Raw genomic sequence first — 21,299 nt, forward strand, 5'->3', positions numbered from 1 at the left:
GTCTTACAAATAAACAAGAAAACCGAAGTGCTTTTGTTGTTGTTGTTTTTCAACTCTTACTGTTGCTAAAAATGTTTTTCCATTCCCGAAAAACCAAGTCTTCTGCAACACCAAGGCCTGGAAGACATCTCTGCTCTTGAAGCGATGAACACGGAATGCTGAGCTGCTTGTTTGGGGTGGAGCGATGTGCAGTGAGAACTAAAAGGAGCCTGGGGTGGGATATGTTACTATGATCCTCTCGTGTGTATGAAAAGCAGACAGAATAAAATAATACTGGTAATGCTCTCACACAATGCTCCCTCTCTGTCTAGGTGAAACTTGGTCCTTGGCCTTAAGAAGCAGCTCTTGGCTCTGTTCCTTGCTGAGATGTCAAAGAAACCCTGTCCTGAGTAAGCAGACTGTTGGAGGAGCCAGTGGTCTCTAAGAGGCTTGCCTTGTCACTAGAGGTCTGGTTTTGAGTGATGTCAGGGCTGAAGAGTTGACTTTGGACGTCAAGAGAGCTTGCTGCTCTTCCAGAGTTTAGCTCCCAGGACCTACATAAGCAGGATCACAGCTGCCTATGACTTCAGATCCAGGGGAGCTGACATCCTTTTCTGCCCCCTGTGGGCACCCGAATTCACATGCACAAACTCACATGCAGAAACAGGCACAGAGGTTTTTTTTTTTTATTTTAAGTTTAATTCTTTCATTTGGTTTGGTTCTAGTAATATGACAGTTTCATAAAAAGTCACTAATTTGCTGTGGAAAAAGAGTCAAGACACCGTGAGAGTAACACATAGTTTCTTTTATACCATGAACAGGTACAACAGAAGAATTGTTTAGCTTTCTTCTTACAAGAATGAAGCAGCATTCTCAACACACCTTTTTTTGCCTTTCTTTTCTTTTTCTTTCTCCCTCCTCCTCCTTTTTGTTTTTCCTTGTGAGACAGTCTTTTTATGAATTCTAGGCTGGCCTCAACAGATTTCAAGCTAGTAGATCAGAATGACGTGTGTGTGTGTGTGTGTGTGTGTCTGTCTGTCTGTCTGTCTGTCTGTCTGTGTCTGTGTTTAGGTGTTGTTTGTGCATGTTTCTCTGGATGTGTGTATATATGTTTGATGTGTGGTCTCTTCATCTGTAAATCTCCATCTTATTTTTGAGCTAGGATCTCTCATTTAAGCTGGAGCTCATCAATTTAGCCAGGCTGACTGGCCAATGAGCTCCAGGAATCATCCTCCTTAGCACTGAAATCACAGGTGTGTACCACCACACACAGTTTTTGTGGGGGTGCTGGGGACCCAAATTCAGGTTCTCATGCCCGAGTGTCAGTCGCGTTATTGACTGAGACATCTTCCCAGACCCCAGAGCACACATTTTAATTAGTTTGTCATTGCAGTATGTAAGACAAAAATATAAATGACCAGTTTGCAGCCCAGACATGAGACCAGGTGAGAGAAAGGTTTTAACTGGACCAGTTACTTTTCTTTTCTTTTTTTCTTTTTTTTTTCTTTTTTTTTTTTTTTTTTTTGGTGTTTTAACAGTTTATTTTGAAGGTCTTTTCAAAAACAAAGTAAAAGACAATCTGAGAAAAAATGGCACAGATGATACTCATTAAATAAGTATGGTGATTAAATCAGACAAGGGGATATGTTCTCTTCTGCAACTTCAGAAGAGAGTTCTGTGGTCCTGAAGGTTCCAGAGGGGGGAGGGGAATCATGGCAATTAAAGCTGCCTCGTAATCATGTACATCTACAGTAGCAACCAAATGTTTCTTTTCTTCCCAAGTAATCAATTTCGATCTTCAAACTGTGCCTTATTTTTTAAAAGATAAGATGCTAGAAACTCAATGGGATTTGGCGGTCCAGAGGTCCTGAATTCACTTCCCAGCACCCACATGGTGGCTCACAACCACCTGTAATAAGATCTTGTGCCCTCTTCTGGCCTGCAGGGACACATGCAGGCAGAATACTGTATACATAATAAATAAATCTTTCCTTTGCAAGCACAGCAAGACCCTGTAATAAGATAGGCACAACTGTCTGATCCAGGTAGGCACGGGTTGGCAAAGACTGTAGATCCACCTTCTGTTTTGATGACTTCTCTGCATTAATCTTCTCATTTTCAACTATCCTCTCAACGTTGTCTGTGAGACCGTACTCAGAGTGAGGGTTTTCTGCAACCTGCGTCTGTCCCTCCAGCATCTGCTCTGACTCCATGGCAGACCCTGCAAACCGCAGTCAACCAGATACCAGTCCGCGCCAAGGCTGTCGGTTCCTAAGTCCAGTTTCTTTTCTATTGCTGTGATAAAGCAGCACGGACAAGGAGACTTATAGAATGAGGAATTTGTTTGGGTTTACTGTTCCAGAAGGTTAGAATCTAGGCAGGGCAGCTAGACCAGGAAGCTGAGAGCGTGTATCTTGAGCCACAGGCAGTAAGAAGAGAGCAAATGAGTCTTCAAACTGCCTCCAACAAGGCCATAGCTGCTAAACCTCCTAAACAGTGACATCCATTGGGGACCCTGTGTTAAAATGCCTGATACTACTGGAGACAATTCTCGTTCAAACTGTCACATTATCAAAGGACACAGGAGTTCTGTAGTGAACCATCTCTGAGTCTTCAGGAAACTTGAAGAATAAGAACTGAGGAACTGGAGAACACAGGAAGTCAACATTTTCCAGGACTGGTTGTCAGATACGCCTTTAATCCCAGCACTTGGGAGGCACAAGCAATTGGATCTCTGTGAATCTGAGGCCAGTGTGGCTACATAATGAGCCTTTGTCTCAAACAAACAAAACAACAACACTAAAGTGCTTCTTGCACAAACAAACAAAAACATCAACTTTGGGGCTAGAGCTGCAGCTTAGTTGGTAGCATGCCTAACCCTAATACACGTCAGACTCCGTGCTGCGTACATTGAACTTAGTGGTCTGTGCATACCATCTCAGCACTTGGGAGGGAGGCAGGACTGCGGCAGGTTTGAGGCCAATTTGGTCTACCCTGTGAGTCCTCGATGGTCAGAGCTATGTAGCAAGCTCCTGACTCAAAAAAGGGGAAAAAACTTCCAACAACTTTAATGCTTAATTCTATCCAGCACATAATGTTACAGCCTGCTTCAAGCTCAGAACAGGAAATAGCTGGTCTTTATAATTCGAGTTTTACATATCCTAAATCTAGCAGCCAGCAGGAAGGAATCATCGAATCATCGCATCATATGGGTGGGTGCAGTTACACCTGCTTTCCTTTCCTTTCAAAAGACACTGCTGGCTGTTGCTAGTCGCACCCCACATTCTTATTTCTGACGAGAAAAAAGGTAAGTGTACTGACGAGGTAAGCATCATGCTCTATCCAGATGGTATGTCTCTCTCACGGAGTTCTGGAGGACAACAAAATGTACTGGGAACTGCCATTTTTTAATGTAACATTAGACTATGTCATGAGATGAGGTGACACAGTCTAATGCATTCTCATATACACAGGTAGACTATTAAAAAAGTTTCTTGACACAGTTTCATGTTGCCCAGGGGTGCCCTGTGAATCCTGATACTCCTACCTCAAGTTCTGAGATTACAAGTGCTGGGAACCAACCTCAGTGTGTTCGTTTTTTTTTAAAGATAAGGTTTTGTTCGTTCTGCAGTCCTGACTGACCTGGAGCTGGCCCTCTTCCTGTCTACCTCGTAAGTGCTGAGTATATAGAAGGTACCACCTGGCCTGTCTTCATTTTTTTTTTTTTTCCTTTTTGGAGAGAGTGCCTCTTTATGTAGCCCAGGATAGCTTGAACTGAACAGGCATGCGCTAAAGCTACTCATCTTAAATATACTTTTTTATTTTTGCAAAAGGGTCTCTGTTTTGCATAGCTCATGCTGGCCTGTAGCTTGCCTGGATCTTCCTGCCTCTATCTGCTCAGTGTTGAGATTACCACGACAGCTTTAAGATGTACATTTTACACCAAGCCCATAAGGAAAAAAGTAGACTCTAGAAGCGTATGCAGTTTTAACAGAAGTCAAAAACACCCTCTTCTGGGTCCTCAACATCAGTCTTAGGTCTAGACTGGGTCACTTACAATGTGATGGTCAAACGACAATAATGTTAATAGTAACATGATAGCTGTTATTGATTGGGTGCAATCAGTGTATGTCAGGCAACCTGACAAGTAATTTATGTATTTCATCTCCAAAACGCTTTCCCGAGGTAGGTGGACATTTTAAACAATTTTAATTTATGTATGCCCGTGCCTGAGTGCAGACACGACATACGTTTGGAGGTCAGGTGACAACTGGGAGATAACACTCTTTCCTTCCACTCTGTGGATGCCGGGGTCCAGCTCGGGTCGCCAAGAGCAGTAAGCGCCACTGAGCCATCTTGTCTGCTCAGAGTAGGAATTTGATTCCCATTTTTTTAGAGGAGTAAACTAAGTTTCGGAGTAGTTACTGGCAGTTCCCGGCAGATCCGAGGCTAGGATCATTTCTAAGTTTGCCACCCGGAGATGCCGCAAAGACCGGGAAACAGCTCACAGACTGAAAAAGAACTCGGCCACCCCTGCAGACACTAAGGAGAGGTAGGACACCCCGGCTACGCGCAGAAACGGGAAGAGAGAGGGAGACGGAACCGGAAACCGGAGTATAGCTTCCGGCTGCGCGCAGGAAGCGGCCCTTCCAGCGCAGCTCGCGGAGGCGCTGTGCAGTCTGTCCCCCGCACGCGCACGTGGTGCCCGCGTCCCGCTCCCCAGCGCCTGCCGCGAAGATGTCGCACCCATCCCCGACAGCCAAGCCCTCCAACCCCAAGAACCCGCGGGTCTTCTTTGACGTGGACATCGGCGGGGAGCGAGGTGAGCGGCGCGGCCGGCTCCGCGGCCCCCGCGTCTGGGGCCTCCGGGCTGCGGTTCTGCTTGGCCCGCTGACGGTCCGGCGGCTCGGGGCCTGGGGTCGGGAGGGAGATAGCAGCCTCGACCCTACCCGGACCAAGATCTGGGCTCCACGAGCCCCGGTTGAGCCTGCTCCCTTGTAGGCGATGCCTTCGTCCCCGGAAGTTTCTGGAAATTTCTGCTTCAGGAATTGTGGGGGCCCTTAACGTTTGTCTCTTGATTTGGTCGCACTTACCTGCAATCTTTGCGCCACCATTTATGATAAAAATGAAATGATTTGACGATTGTGGTGCATAGTCCGGGGTGCCCTCGGGATATCTGCCTGCAAGGCTCTAGTCACTCCATAGGACTCTTGGCCCACGAAATAACATCGGGAGCTGCGGTGTGGTTTACAAATTAAAGTGACTTGCTTAGTGCTTTTTCCTCATACCCGATTGTAGCAGCAGTTTAGGTAGGCGGTCATTTCTGCTATTTTGGCATCATGGAATTGAGTGCCACGGGGGCTGCATATCAGATATTTACATTACGATTCATAACAGTAGCAAAATTACAGGTTTGAAGTAGCAACGAAATAGTCTTATAGTTGGGGTTACCACAACCCTAGGAACTGTATTAAACGGTCGCAGCATTGGGAAGGTTGTGAACCGCTGTCCTGAGCCCTTGAGAATCAGGTCGGGGGATGTGTTACTTTGTAACTGAATTGGGCGTGTTTTGAAACACATTATAGAGTTGCTGGCCAGACATACTAGGACCAGAACACAAATTTAAGTGTGCATTCACTTTATTTTGGAACTAAGGTTTTATTGTTACTGCCTTTTGGGTCATTGAAAGTCGAACTGCAGTAAGCAGTTTTCACAGAGCACGGAGAACTGCTAAGGTATAAAAAAGCCCAGGCAACCCGATCATTCCTGTACTATTTGTCTTCTGTGGGTTACATGGCGATTAGAAATTCTTAATACAGGGCTGCTGAGATAGCGCAGCAGGAGAAGGTGTCTACCACCTTTGACTTCTGGAAGTTGTACCCTGACCTCCACACATAGAATAAATATTTTTATTTATTTTTTTAAAAGCCTGAATATAAGTTAAATGATTCAAGATTTTAAACCATTTGTACTCATGGTATCCTTTCTATGCTACTAATCAGCTGGAATTAGTTATAATCTGTGTGGTGTTCAAATTTAGTTGTATGAAGCTTCCCTTAGACTAAACAGGAATGTTAGAAAAATGTCACTAAGATCTAACAGCTCCATTTTGGGGCTTATATCCAAGGGAAATGAAGTTTGTATGCACACCTGTGTCATTGCAGCCTGATTCTTAGCCAAGAAACAGCACCAGTCTAATGTCTGTCCAAGCATGACTCTTACACTGTGCTGTATAGATAGTAGACTACAACACTGCCGTTTAAGAGAAGGAACTCTTATTTACGACTGCGTAGATGAATCTAGAGAATATTGTACTGAGTGAAATAAGTGCTGCAGGATCTCACTTTCTTGGAATCTTAAAAAAGTTGAACTCAGCAGTAGTATGAAGGTACCACTGACGGGAGATGTCAGTCAAAGGATGCATAATTCTTGTAAAGAGAGGTAAGCTCAAAAGTTCTGTTACGCAACATTGTGGCTAGAGTTAACATAAGTTGTTAAAAGAGAACTAAATGACTCATTGAACGATGTATTAACCACTGGTTAGGCATACTAGTTATCCCCTTTTTGTTTACCCATTTAGTTACTTTGCACAGTGACATGATTCCCTTTTCTTTTCTTTCAGTTGGCAGAATTGTTTTAGAATTATTTGCGGATATTGTGCCCAAAACTGCAGAAAATTTTCGTGCATTGTGTACAGGAGAAAAAGGCACTGGATCCACAACTGGGAAACCTCTCCATTTTAAAGGATGCCCCTTTCACCGAAGTATGTGTCTAAACTTCCTTTGTCTGATAATCTTGATACAGAAATCAGTCCTGCTCTTAGGAGCTGAAGAAGAATATAAAGCTAGGTGAAAGGTCTAACAACTCAGTTTCTTGAAGGATACTTGGATACAGGTGATAGCTCAGTATCAAAGGCTCGGCTGTGAGCAGTGGGATTGATTGTGGGAGCATACCAAAGTTTATCTGCTGGGAAATGGACAATCTGACCTCACCAGTCTTCTGACTCGCTCTTCAAACCATTTCATTGGGAAAGAAAAAGCATGACAGATAAATAAGCTGACCTTAGGTCGTTTTACAGCCTGGGCAGAATTGTTTGAGAAGTCTGACTATTCAATGTTTTGGACATCCTGATAATATGTGATGAAACTCTGATTTCACACAGATTATTTGACTGCTGTCCCAGTAGTTTTTAGGTTCAGTAATCATAAGTTCAGGAGCTGCATGCTCTCACCATTTTATTCTTACATCTAATAAAAGTCTAAGTGAACAGTAAATACTTATGAATAAATACGTTACAGTATCAGTAATTTTCATGTATTGCAGGGGATTGAATCCAGCGTATTGCTATACCCCTGATTCACACACCTACTCCAGTAGTTGGATTTTCTTTTTTTTTTTTTTTAAAGGAAAACCCAGATTATTTTTTTTAAGATTTATTTATTTATTGTGTATACAATATTCTGCCTGCATATATCCCTGCAGGCCAGAAGAGGGTGCCAGATGTCATTACAGATGGTTATGAGCCACCATGTGATTGCTGGGAATTGAACTCAGGACCTTTGGAAGAGCAAGCAGTGCTCTTAACCTCTGAGCCATCTCTCCAGCCCTCGATTTTCTTAAAAACACTGTTTATTAAGAAAAATGAACGTTGGTTTTTAAATGTTTTAAATTGGTTTACTTTCATATTTAATAAGAAAATAGTTAACATAGTAGATTTAAAACTTCTTTCAGCCGGGTGGTGGTGGCGCACGCCTTTAATCCCAGCATTTGGGGAGGCAGAGGCAGGCGGATCTCTGGGAGTTCGAGATCCAGGAAAGGCGCAAAGCTACACAAAGAAACCCTGTCTTGAAAAACAAAAAGCAAACAAACAAACAAAAAAAACTTTCAAAATGCAGTTGGCTAGAGTTGGGAACTTGACATTTGAACCATTCCTTAAATCACAAAGTTGATAATTAGGCCTACACTATTTTTGCAAATGTAATTGATAAGAAACATATGCTTTTTAGTCTTGAATTTTGGGACATGTTAGGCAGAAAATACTTTTATGATAATGCCCCAGGAAATATTTTGGGTGCTAGGGTTTTGCTTGTACTTCTTGGATTGAATTATTGCAGGCCTTTTTGCATTTTTTGTTGCTAGGAGAAATGTAAATCCTATAACTATTATGAGAGGGAGAAGTCCAAAGAAGCAGGACATGGATACCTCCTAACTTGATGCTACTTTTTCTCATGGCTAGTTATGTGTGTTAATTACTACAGTGTAGCCAAATGCTGAGTACTGTGAACCTAGGGTTCTCTGAGCATGGGGTGGTTTCAATCCATTGTTATTAAGTATACAGAAATCTCTGGCATGATTCCTAGCATATGTGTGTTTCTGGGCTCAATCCTCATTGTTCAACACTAATAGGAATAGTGTTTATTTAGCTGGCATTATTGAGCAAGTATGTACATAGTTTCAAGGTGTAAAATGCTATTTAAGCAATTCGTTGTTGGAAGGGGACAGATTAATACATGTTATAAAATGGAAGTAGAGTTAGTATAATGATAGAAACTAGGTTTACCTTTGTGTTTCATTGAGAATTTTATAGGGAGGTACTTTTGAATTAGTTCAAAGAGCTAATTTCTTGGGAGCTGGTGGGTAATAAAGAGTTTGTTAGAGTTAGGTTGTGAGAAATCTTACGAGTAGAAGCTGGAAGGAAGCAGGGGAGAAAGGCCAGGTACACCACTAAAGTTGTGCTTAGGAGGTTGTCTTTTCTTACTCCTTAATTAGTAAGCATTGCTGAAATCTTCTGTTGTAGTTGATAGTAGCCATATTCCTTTTTTGCAGTTATTAAGAAGTTTATGATTCAGGGTGGAGACTTCTCAAATCAAAATGGGACTGGTGGAGAAAGTATATATGGTGAAAAATTTGAAGATGAAAATTTTCATTATAAGGTAAAGAAAAATTCTTGCTTTTGCTAATATAAAGATTATGTATTTGAAATATACTTGAATTAAGACACCAAAAAAAAATTACCTTCTGAGTGTGACCAGATTGCTGTCTTCTTCCCCTTCCTCCCTTCCTCCTTCTGGTACTAGGGCCTTCTATGACAGACCAGTGCTCCCTCGCTCAGCTACCTTTCCTCCCATTTCCCATGTTGAGACTGGGTCTTGCCTAGTTGCTCAGGATAGCCTTAAACTGTAGCCCAGGCAGGCCTTGAACTCCCAGTCCTTTTACTTACCCTCTTTAGGAGCTGGGATTATAAACCCGAGTTAGCAGGCCTGGTGTGGATTATGCTTTTCTAAGAAAAGAAATCATATTCATAAATAAACATTTCTAAGGGCGTGTGGTGCTGGGCATGAATGAGCTCAGGGTCTTGTGCATGCTAGGCAAGTTCTCTACCACTTGAGCTACATCCCAGTTCAGTATGCATCTTTAATATGGGAAGGATTTATCCAGTAACAGTTTTCTTTTTTGAGACAGGGTTTTACTGTGTAATCCAGGGTGGTCTTGAATTTACCATCCTCCTGTATTGCCTCCTGAGTGTTGGAATGAGATAAACTTTACCATACTTGGCCAGGATGATATTTTGGCGAAAATACAGTACTTATTTCACTGCAGTCAGTTTTTATATGCTTCAGTTAAGCCAATGAGTTTTTAAGCTGCCATATGGCAAAATTGATCCCAGGAAAAAATGTTCTCATTATTGTAAGGATGGTAACTTGTGCATCTTTATCCTTGAATTTGAAGAACAACAAAACCATCGCTAATATCCAGGATGTCAGGGGATTTTCCACCTAGCGGATATGGTTAATGTTCGGGGTGTATTGCACCATTCCCGTTTTAAGAACAGACATGTAAGTATAAAAGTAAAGTGATGTCTTTGGAAATGAGGAATATAAGCAAGGTAATTAGGGTGACTTGGAAAGAGAATTTCTGTTGCTCAGTTCTGTCACTGCACCAAAGAGCTTATGAAAAATGAGAGGCTATTTATTATCTTACCTCAGAGTCAGGATTAAAATACAAGGGACAGTGGAGGATAATAATACATAATATGCTTGTAAATGCTAAGTAGATTAAACATATTTGTTGTATAATTTTGATAGAAGTTGACTGCCCCTTATATGAAATGCTTTATTCTAGAAATATTTCAGATTTATTTGCATAGATTTTATAGGTTGAGCATCCCTAATCTGATATCTGAAAGTTGTTGCTCAAAAGTTTCAGATTTTGTAACATGTCTGACTTTGGTTTTTAGATTAAGGAAGTTCAACCTTTAGGATGGAACTTGCTGTGTAGACCAGGCTGGCCTTGAGCTTACAGAGATCTGTCTCTGCCTCCTGAATGCTGGGATTAAAAGCATGTGGAGCTACATTTAGCCATGTAATAGGAGAAAGATTGAGATCAAGTTAGTAGGAGAGACACTAAGAGGTTTGGTCACTTAAGCTAGGTAAAGTGGGTCTGCAGGTGGCTGAAACTGTGCTAGTCTGGGCCTGAAATACAGACTTCAGATTGACAGTGAGGACAGCAACAGGGAAGGGCAGTGGAATCCCAGAGAAAACAAGCTTAACTATGTGGTGAACAGTTAAAGGGAGGCACCAAACAAAGCTGTCAGAGGAATAACTGAGGTATTTCTGACCATTGCATTGATTAAAAGAAAGGAGGCCTAAGGAAAAGACGACTTGGCTGTGCCATTGCGAAAATCAGTGACCTTGAAGGCTGATTTAGATTTACATTGATGAGGTATCTTAGGTGTGGGGAAAGTAACCTGAGAGTTATGAGGCATGCACTAGAGGTATGCATTCAGAAAGGCTATTCTATCTATGCAAAGTAGAAAAGCAAGCTGTCTTGTCCTTGAACGTAGTAGTTGCAAGATACACCTTTGCATCTTCTTCAGAGTTGTTCATTTACCAGAATGAAAGCCATAAGATTGGAATTGTTTTCCAAATTAGGGAAGTACTTATCTGAATAAACTTGTCTAAATTCAATACTACATTACTGATCTCAGTTTAGTGAAAGGAAAGAATCATAATATAGGCCAATTTCTGATTGTGTGAAGACTGTATAGGTGTTCTCAGAAAAACAGTAACTGTCACTGAGAGAGCAAAGTAAATTACTAGATATCCTTGGTGTGGCATCTTCATCTTTAAGATTGAAGTGTAAGTGTAACTGGCCATCCCTTGCAGATGGCCAGTTTAGAAATACCTGCCTCTTATAAAAGTAAAGTTAGAGAAAAAGGTACTTAAACACTTATAAGTGAAATTGATGTAGAAGAGTAAATAGTCGTGCACTTCATCTATTTTAGGTGAAGAGTCAATAAAAGGAAATTCAAACTAAGGCCTCTAACTTTGCTTTTCTTTTGATGGTTTTTATCTCTGCAGCATGATCGAGAGGGTTTGCTGAGCATGGCAAATGCAGGCCCCAATACAAACGGTTCTCAGTTCTTTATCACAACAGTTCCAACTCCTCATTTGGATGGGAAACATGTGATATTTGGTCAAGTCATTAAAGGACTAGGTGTGGCAAGGATGCTTGAAAATGTGGAAGTGAATGGCGAAAAACCTGCCAAAGTAAGTAAAAAGTTATAGTGGAATAAACAAGCCTGCTTAGTTACTGTGTCAAGGAAATGCAAGTTACAGGGTCAGATGACTGTTAGTTAGAAAAGTAGGAAAGAAATTAAGATGTTTTTGCTGTAGAAGCCTGGATTGGCCACTTTTCTCAGAAATTCTTTTTAAAACAATGGCTAAGATTAGTTTAAAGGAAATACGCTTATTTTTCCTTCAAAACAGGTAGACCTGGCTTTCCTTGAATTGTCTAGTAGTCTTTTTGTCACTGCTAATACTACTCATGCACCAGGATTAACCGCTATGGTGGTCAATAAAGAGATTTGAATTCTTGTTTTAGCTTCAGTGTCATCTAATAAGTGGTCTTTGTAAGATTGCCTGAGTCTTCCCCTACAGTGAGGCTTCTGCGTCAGTCATAATTAACTGTAGTACACACCAGAAAGAAGATAGTGAGTTCACTGCTATTTAACTGGAAGTTTGGCATAGATCTTGTTACTGTCTTGACCTGTTTTTACAGCCTGTATAAATTGCTTCAGGTTGTATTATATTCTAAACGCATGTGAAGCAAAGTGACTATGAGAGATACACCGAGACTGCATAGGGATTAGCAATCTCGTTACTCATAGGAAGAATGCCGGCTAACAGTACATGACAGGAAGACTAGCCCCTCAGACAGCTTCATACACAGTGATGCAGTTCTCAACTCGTGTGTTCTTCACACTCCCAGACTGTAAAATACCGTGACTAGTGACAGTCATATTAGTTGGAATGTACATAAAGGGAATTACTGTAATTGAAGCAGATAGATGCACCCCTGCCAAGTCTGTGACAGTAGTAGTAGCAGCGTATGTGACTGGGCTGTGCAGCCTTTAAAGGTAGACTTAAAAATCTCTAAATATTCACTGCAGTTTAATATTTTTACAGCTGTGTGTTATTGCAGACTGTGGAGAATTGAAAGAAGGGGATGACTGGGGAATATTCCCCAGAGATGGATCTGGTGACAGTCATCCAGATTTCCCCGAGGATGCAGATATAGACCTCAAAGATGTGAGTATTAGAGATGAATAAACTTGAATTCCTTAAGTGAAGTAAAACATTTAGTTCTAAAAGCTTCATCAGCCTGTCATAATGATAGAACCTTAGTGTTGAGTCACATTATTTACTAACATCCAGCATATTTGTATTTTATACAGGTAGATAAAATTTTATTAATATCTGAAGACTTAAAAAACATTGGAAATACTTTTTTCAAATCTCAGAACTGGGAGATGGCTGTTAAAAAATATGCAAAGGTTTTAAGGTAATACAGCATTTTTAATAAATTACTTTTGAGAATGTATAAACTTAATTATTTTGAACTAAAACTCAAAATCACTCATATTTAGCAAGTTATTTGTATAATAAACAGCTATAATGAAAGAGTTACATTTCTTACCAGTGTGGTGCATACTTTAATCCCTGCACCAGAAAGGCACAAGCAGGTGGATCTTTGAGTTGGAGCCTACCCTGGTTTACAGAACTAGCTCCAGGACAGCTCTGGGCCTACACAGAGAAATCCTGTCTTGAAACAATAACCCCTCCCCCACAAAAGAGTTACATTTCTTTTGTTGCTCTGACTTATTTTGAACAATTTCAAAATCCAGAAAAGTTGAAGTGGAACTCAACTACATGTTTTTACCCTTTCATGGGTTTTTAACTTTTGTGTTTGCACAAAACTTGTAGATACCATATTTACTACTGAGTATATCAGCACATAATGTACTTGCTAAAGAGCAAAGGAAGTCTAAATTACTTACCTCAATAAGACAACACCCTCTCAAGAAGATAACATATGCAGCCTGTTTTAATTTTTTCCTGTTTATTTTTTCCTAGTTCAGAGTGCAAACTAAGATAAGTATTTGGCTGCAATGCTGCTTTTTTTTTTTTTTTTGGAGACAGGGTTTTAGCTCTGTCTGGCCTGGAACTCTATGTAGACGAGGCTGGCATCATACCCAAAGATCTGCCTTATTCTGTGTGTAGCCTCCTTCTTCCCCTGCCTATTGGGATTCACAGTGTGAGTCATCATGCCTGGCATCCCCAGTATCTTTTTATTTGATTTTTATTTACTCATGTAAATGATTTATAATGTATTCTGTGTGTGAATGCATGTGCCACAGCATTAGGGTAGAGATCAGAGGGCAAACTTATGGGGGTGGTTGTCCTATTGTGTGGGTGCTGGGATTGAGCTCAGGTTGTCAGGCTTATCTTTCTTTAGGCATCTTTTGGCCATGCATTTAAAAAATTGTGTGTGTGTGTGTGCGCGCGCGCGCTTCTACATGTGTGGAGACCAGAGTCTTTGGATGCCATCTTAGGGACATTGTGTAGCTCCTTTGAGACAGTCTTATTGACTAGAAACCTACCAGTTAGACTAGACTGGTTGGCAGTGAGCCTCAAGGATCCGTCCTTCAGCCCCCAGTGCTGCACCACTGTCCATCATTTGTGTGAGTTCGGGTGGGTGGTGGTGTCACACTGAGGTCCCCATGCTTGCCTTGCAAACCTGTGACCCTAGCTCCTTGGAATCTACAGTAAAAGGAAATAACTGACTCCCCAAAATGTCCTCTGACTTCCACACATAAACCATGGTATGTCTGGCACCTGTATCAAACCACAAATAATACTTTGAAACCAATACTACATAGTGCTTTGCTTCTTTCCATTGAATTCAGTTGTCTAATGTAGGAATACTGGTTCTAAACATAATTTATATTAGGAGGTATATAACATGAACCTGAGTTGTACATAATTAGATATGGGCGCCATTGTTAGTTCTTAACTGTGTGGGAAAGTTGATGTAAAAAATACCCTCTGGAGAATTAGGGCTAGGAGTGTAGCTCAGTGGCAGGAAGGTGTGTGTAGTTAGCAGGCTCACAAGCCCTGGGTTTAATTTCTTGCATCTGAAGAAAAAGTGTCATCAAAAACTTAGGACCATCATGCATCAGATGGACCTTTAATATTAGACATAATGCTGAAGAAGCAGTGTGCAGTTACATGTTGCCTTTATTAATATGTTCTCTAGATACGTGGACAGTTCAAAGGCTGTGATTGAGAAAGCAGATACAGCCAGACTACAACCTATAGCCTTAAGCTGTGTACTGAATATTGGTGCTTGTAAATTGAAGATGTCAAATTGGCAGGGAGCAATTGACAGTTGTTTGGAGGTAAGTCTGTGTGATGTTAAACCTTTGGAAGGAGTAGCAATAGTTAGAAAAAGACAATGGTCCTTAATGTATTTAATTGCCTAGGACCTAATGAGACTTGACAAAATGGGACTTAAGTCATCTTGTCTCTGAATAGTTTGGATTGTTAGCTCTTTCTGCTAATCCATTAATTTTGCATTTTAACTGTCACCTAATTTGTACTAAGTACTCTGCTTTCATTTCTCAAAGCATGTTTATCCGCTTATTTATTTGTATTTATGAGCTTGACATATATGAATACAGAGCCAGGAATGATTAAGAATGTAGGTATGAGGGTGGTGACCCACACCTGTAATCCCAGCACCGTAGAGGTAGGAAGGTGAGAAAGTCATAGCCATCCTTTGCTATATAAGAGAGACCCTGTCTCAAAAACTAAACTAAAGCATGTGTGTAGATATGCTTTCTTTCCTGCCTGTGCTGGGTTTTCTGCTTGGTTACAACTGAGGTATGTCCTTTGTACAGTCAGGGTATGTACTCAGACAAGGTCTTCCTGCTGGCCTTTAAATTGCTGGGATCAGACATGTTACATGCTGGGCTTGGTGTATTTTAATTTTATACTTGTGTGTGCATGTACAAGGGTCAGAAGACAGAACTGGAGTTAGTCCTCTCCTCCCACCTTTATGTGAATTCCAGAGATTGAGCCTAGGCTCAGGTGTGCATGCAAATGCGTTTACCCACTGTGGCATCTCACTGGCTGCTTTTATTTTTTTTTAAAGCCCGATCCTCAAAAAGCTTATGGATAGGACACAGTGGGCAGACAGTTCCTGTTTGGTGTTGAGATTGGTAACCACTGGAATACACAGAAAGATACTTTGTCCTAATTTGGGCCATCCAAGTATACTGAATGATAGTTTCAAAAAGTTCAGACTAAATATTTTGGTTTTGCACATTAAACTTAGAGCATGCGCCTGTGCTCAGCAAGAACTAAAGCAAGACCTGAGTGTGCAGCTTAGTGGTATAGTAGTCCACGGGTAATATTCACATGGCTGTCCTTTAGTCCCTGCCTTCCCATTACCCCTTGCTTAAGTAGATGGAATGGATGAAAACAAGAAATGTTACCATTTAGAACATGCAAAAGAGGAAAGTTTGCTTGTCCATTCTGGACCTCTTTACTTTTGTAAGGCAGGTAATACTCCCTCTTAAAAAATTCTCAGTATTGGCTGTCTTAAGAGCTATCGTGCAAACAAAATACACTGTTTAAAAACGTTTGTTTCAGGGGAGAGACCTGTTAAAAGTTGCTCATGTTTGTAGTGTATAATTGCCTTCTCAGGTCCTTGGATTCTGTGTTCTCAGATTATCTAACCACAGGTTGAATATTATTCTGTGATAAACATGTAGACTTTTATTGTCATCATTTCCTATAAATATAGCTGGACAAATAGTTACATGGCAATTGAGTGATTTATGTAATACTGGATTTTGGTTTTTAGGAGGTGTTGGACTGCCTTCAAACCAATGATTATATTAGAAGGCGACTGTATTTAAACTTTTATTTAAAATATTTTTTCTCAGCCCTCTCCTCCCTCCCCCCCCCCTCCCCCCTCTCCCTTTCAAAGAAAAAAAAAAGATAAATATTTTTTTCTCTTAAATAGTCTGGGTCCACTTGAGCTAGAAACCAGTGCAGAGCGCCACACTGGAGACTCATAAAGAAACCCATCCTTCTTTCCACACCCACTCAGCACCCTCTACTGGTAAACTCCTGGCTGGCACAGGTGCTCTAGCTCCAGTGAGTTGGAGCCAGTTGATAACAGGTACTTTGAGATACAAATACTGATTTTATAACTTTTCCTATAGGCTCTTGAAATGGACCCATCAAATACCAAAGCACTATACCGCAAAGCACAAGGATGGCAAGGATTAAAAGAATATGATCAAGCATTGGTAAATTATTTTCTCATTGTTTTATAATAGATGAGCACCTTAAAAGTCTTAATGTCTAATGTTTCTTAAATTCTCTCTGCCCCCATTAAAGGCTGATCTTAAGAAGGCGCAGGAGATAGCCCCAGGAGATAAAGGTAAATTGGCAGGTTTTGTCCTTCAAAAATAGGTCCTCATGAGCCAATGTACATATAATCTTGACATATTTATTTGTTCAGATCTTGCAGAGTGCCACTTACTGGGCCAGGTCCTGATTATATAGTAAACAGCCAAGTATTCAAGGTTCCTACCCTGTGCAGAGGCTACATTCTAATTCTGCTCAAGAATGTATTACTAGCTTTTTAATATGGTACTGCTTCTGTGACCCTTTCTGTTGAGATGAGGTTCTATTACATCAGTGCTAGTCAAAAGTTCAACAGTAAGAAATAAAGCATTCATTGTAATTTTAAAGCTTGGGACATTCCTTCCCTAAGCTGAATGTGGCTGTGACCATGACCAAGCATTGTGTGTATTGGGTATGTTGCAGAGTAGCTGTGATAGGAATGAACTGCTCTAAGGTAAAGCAGATGAAGAGTAACACGAGGTCTAATATTACTGCTAAAAATATAGCTATGGCAGGGGTAGTTGGGTCATGACCAAACTATGTTAGTCGTTTTTCTAGTTTTTTAGATGCTGTGAAAATTAATTGATTGCCTTTTCTCCCCTGCAGCTATCCAGGCAGAGTTGCTTAAAGTCAAACAAATGATAAAGGCACAGAAAGATAAAGAGAAGGCGGTGTATGCAAAAATGTTTGCTTAAAAAGAATTAAACTTTGCTTAAATATTATACATTGATTATATAAAGATAACGTAAGTTACTGTCTACATATGATCCCTGATATGTTTCTCTTGATTTTTTGTCATCATTGTTTACGTAGAAGTACTGACATAGGTTTCTTCTTAATAAAGTGTTACAACATGCAATTAATCTCATTTTAAAATCTTTCTGTCCCCATTTTCACCAAGAATGGTATCTGGCCAATGTTTGAACTAAATTTAAAGTCTTACTAAGTTTCAGGCTTTGTGAATGATTTGGCCCAGTGGTTCTCATTGGAAAACAACAGATACATACATTACAATTCCTAACAGTAGCAAAATTATAGTTATGAAGTAGCAATACAAATAATTTCATAGTTGGGGGTCACCAGAACATGAGGAACTGTATTAAAGTGTGGCAGCATTTAGGAAGGTTGAGAACTACTACTCTAGTCTGTCACAACTATGTGTATAGCCAGTGGACATAGTTATGTTTCAATAAAACTATTCGTGTTTAGTTCTGGATGTCCTTCCCTGGTCTAGAATACACATTTGGTTTTATACTTGAAGATTTGTGTTTAGCAAGACAAATGCACTCTGAAGGCCAATAGTACAAGTTCCTGTTGGTACTGAAGCTTCTGAAGGACTTGGGAAGTGAGATGCTACATCATTTACTTGTAAAGTTTTATTTAGGAGAAATAGTTCATGATTTTATGGGACAACTTTAGATATGAAGTTTACTTCAATAATGTTTAAGGACACTTGTTCAGAAGTTATCTAAACATTTAAAAAGTTAGCTTGGCATACATTTACAGTTTTATCAAATGTGCCAGTAATTGAAGGCGCTTGTGTTTTACATGCCATTATAAGCAGGTCCTCCTCCACCTTCTGGCACCACCCAGTTAATATTCTGACTCGGGTCTTTGATATCACATGTTTTACAGTGCACACAGTTCTGAGCATTTATCTGTAATCGAAATCCATCACCTTGTTCCAAAGGAACAAATTCATAAACCCCTGTAAAATAAAAATAAATACATGAAGATATATTAACAAAAGGTAACAAAAAAGTAAATAATTCAAAAGTGAGTCGAAATTAAAATCTTAGAACAACTTCAGAAGCCTTTGAGGCTTTCATGTTTACCCCCAGAGACTATCTGGTCTTGGTGTATGTTGTTGTTATTAGTATGCTAATAAACTTAGTACTTCTACATAGTAGAAACACAGTAGTATTGTCTGGGTTAGTCTAACAAGAGTTAAACAAACAAATTAGCTCCAGTCCTTTCCTCTGAGAGTTTATAGTACAGTGTAACTTTTAAAAGTCAAGACAAGGCCTTATTCTTGAATAGTTACCTTCTAATTTCACTTGAGCATACAGTAATTTTCATATATCCCAATTCTACTGTATTATTTAGATCTGTTTCTCATTAATATTAACTGAAAGCTCTTAGCACTTAAGGGATTCAGTATTTGATGAATTTAAAGTTTAGTGTCACTGAATTTAGTGTGGCCGTCATGCATATACATGTACATACAAACTGTCATTTCAGAAACAGCTTCTTAAAACTACCCAAGAACAGGTATTTGTATTTGTTTTCTATAATCCTTTTGTCTAAGGGTAGACATGAAGGCTGTTTGGAGATCACCCAAACTAGGCCTAATCAAAATCCCTACTATTTTGTCACTGCTAGTCAGAACATTTAGGACATGAGTTTCCTTAAGGATGCTGAACATAGAAGTATTTGTTTTTTAAATAAACAACAGTCTCCTTGCAATGGAAGGGGAACATCTTCAAATGGAAATTTGTTAATGTTTAGGAACAGAAGGGAATGGTTACTGACCTGCAGGGCAGAATCGCTGTTCAGGCCCATCATATATTGACAGATTTCTATTAACAGGTATGCTGTCATCCTTTAAGGTTAAATGTGCTGGCTGATCATGTTCATGATTAGTGCCACTCAGAGCCACAGATGATAAGAGGTCAAAACTGATCTGTCCATCAGGTTTTGGATACTCAATGGGTGTGCAATCCTTAGCTGGTTTGAGCTGAGCAGAGTCTGAACCTTAAGCAGTTTTGAGGAAGATGTTTAATAAAGTAGCATAATTTTTTAAAAAAGATTTATTTATTTATTACATATACAGTGTTCTGAATGTATGCCCGCACGACAGAAGAGGGCACCAGATCTCATTACAGGTGGTTGTGAGCCACCATGTGGTTGCTGGGAATTAAACTCAGGACCTCTGGAAGAGCAGCCTGTGCTCTTAACCTCTGAGGAGCCATCTCTCCAGCCCCAAAGTAGCATAATTTTCCAGTACTTTTTTTTTTTTTTGGTGCTGGAGATTCAGCAAGATGCATACTAATAGGCTCTATCACTGAACTTCACTCTCAGTCCATCAATGAAGTAATCTTGTTACTTAGTTCAGACTGGCCTTGAACTTACCTTCTTGCTTTTATCTCCCTTTGCCTGGCCTCAAGTAGTATATTAGAAAAACTTGGAGCTACCATCATACCGAAGAATAGAGCTCAGTCTAGGGTAGTTTACCTTTTAAAGATACTGAATTTCAGATGGGTGTGGTAATGCATATTTGTAATCTCAGTGCTTAGGAGGTAGAGGCAGGAGAAACAGTTTAATGTCAGCCCTTTGACTACAAAGCAGATTTGATCCTGTCGCAAAATACAGACCCCACCCCCTAAAATAAACACCTACACCCAGACAACCATATTTACCAAAACAAAGCAAATTTAAAATAGGAGAGTAGAGATAAAGCTTAGCAAAAGCCTCAGGTCCAACCCTAACACTACCAAAATACTAAAAAATTACATTTGCTAGTAATGAACATACCCCATACATACATTTTTCTTCCATATAAAGGTGCTTAAGATAAACACTGGTATTAAGTATATTTGAATTACCTTTATGTTTTAAAGTCCATGGCTCCATTCCTCTCAATATCCAGTAAAATATTCCAGTGTAAATCATCCCTCCATATACTCCCAGTATCCCGTGGCAGGATGGCCTTATATTCCTAACAGCATGTAGCTCTTTCCATACCCAAGATTTCTTCAAATTATCCTCATACTCAGTTACATGGAGTCCTTTTATGAAAAAGAAATATTAAGTGAAACACAGAGGGTGAGCTAATTTGTAGAAACGTGGTTATGTGGATCCACGCAGAATCACACAAATGTTGGCGTCTTCCAATAAGATAATCTCTATATTTAATGGTAGGAAGCATTTGATCTGCCTTCCTTTGGATGGCACTGAGGCTTTGTGCATGGTAGGTGAGTATCCTACCTTTGGGGCATAAATCTTAGACCTTAATGTTTACGTTGGAAGCATAACAAATTAGCTTGAAAAGGGAAACTTAATACAAGTTCAGGCTATTTACAAACACAATTTTTTTAAAAATATAACATCATCTCTGAAACATCTATTTTAAGTGGAATTGTGTCCCTGCAACAATATATTTTGCATTTCCAATGGCATCAGCCCTAGTGACTGACTGACTTTATAACAGGATGGCTGCAGACAATTGGGGTCTTCTGGAATAGAGGGGGGTCTATGAGATGTGCCCACTTAAGAGACAGACAGATGATGGGGAGGTGAAGAAAGGCAGAGGATGGAGTAGAGAATGCATAAATCAAGCTGGGATGGATAGGGGGAAATAGAAATTTCGGAGAGCATGGTCTATTAACACTTTGATTTTGAACTTCCTGCTGGCAAAATTTGTAAAAAAAAAAAAAAAAAAAAACTTGTTTAAAGTCATCTAGTTTGTAGAATTTTGTTAACTCACAACTAAGAAATCTTCAGGTGTGGATGCTAGGGATTGAACCTAGTGGCACTGCATCTGGTGAGGTGCCTTTCATC

At 40.1% G+C, this 21,299-nt stretch overlaps 2 protein-coding genes and 1 pseudogene across 3 annotated transcripts in view; 1 reads left to right on the forward strand and 2 right to left on the reverse strand.

Annotated features, from left to right (window-relative positions):
• Positions 1-730: 730 nt before the first annotated feature.
• LOC121830464 (protein dpy-30 homolog pseudogene) lies at positions 731-2,274 on the reverse strand (annotated as a pseudogene).
• A 2,329-nt stretch (positions 2,275-4,603) lies between these two features.
• Ppid (peptidylprolyl isomerase D) lies at positions 4,604-17,598 on the forward strand. Of its 2 annotated transcripts, XM_076574280.1 has the most exons (11): positions 4,609-4,801; positions 6,602-6,742; positions 8,806-8,912; positions 9,709-9,815; positions 11,340-11,528; positions 12,447-12,569; positions 12,716-12,822; positions 14,578-14,719; positions 16,553-16,639; positions 16,731-16,773; positions 17,346-17,598. In XM_076574280.1, exons 4-11 carry the CDS (start codon positions 9,765-9,767, stop codon positions 17,432-17,434), a joined length of 831 nt encoding a protein of 276 aa, XP_076430395.1. In that variant the 5' UTR covers positions 4,609-4,801; positions 6,602-6,742; positions 8,806-8,912; positions 9,709-9,764; the 3' UTR covers positions 17,435-17,598. The 2 variants fall into 2 exon arrangements, with proteins under 2 accessions (XP_006981152.1, XP_076430395.1); XM_006981090.4 differs by lacking the exon at positions 9,709-9,815 and having other exon boundaries at positions 4,604-4,801.
• A 502-nt stretch (positions 17,599-18,100) lies between these two features.
• Etfdh (electron transfer flavoprotein dehydrogenase) overlaps positions 18,101-21,299 on the reverse strand; it is a 28,445-nt gene continuing 25,246 nt past the window's right edge. Inside the window, exons 11-13 of the mRNA XM_006981091.4 lie at positions 20,345-20,527; positions 19,272-19,493; positions 18,101-18,447 (exon numbers count right to left, since the gene is read on the reverse strand). Of these exons, the coding sequence (XP_006981153.1) occupies positions 18,284-18,447; positions 19,272-19,493; positions 20,345-20,527 (569 nt within the window). The 3' untranslated portion in view covers positions 18,101-18,283. The remainder of the gene's footprint in view (positions 18,448-19,271; positions 19,494-20,344; positions 20,528-21,299) is intronic.

This window comes from Peromyscus maniculatus, chromosome 6 (assembly GCF_049852395.1).
Source record: "Peromyscus maniculatus bairdii isolate BWxNUB_F1_BW_parent chromosome 6, HU_Pman_BW_mat_3.1, whole genome shotgun sequence".
NCBI lineage: Eukaryota > Metazoa > Chordata > Mammalia > Rodentia > Cricetidae > Peromyscus > Peromyscus maniculatus.

Excerpts from the sequence above, each read along its gene's own strand:
- Ppid (XM_006981090.4), top strand. The coding sequence starts at position 4,717 with ATGTCGCACCCATCCCCGACAGCCAAGCCCTCCAACCCCAAGAACCCG. Across the intron at positions 12,823-14,577 it reads AAATATGCAAAGGTTTTAAG|ATACGTGGACAGTTCAAAGG; the intron begins GTAATACAGCAT and ends TATGTTCTCTAG. Across the intron at positions 16,774-17,345 it reads GATAGCCCCAGGAGATAAAG|CTATCCAGGCAGAGTTGCTT; the intron begins GTAAATTGGCAG and ends TCTCCCCTGCAG.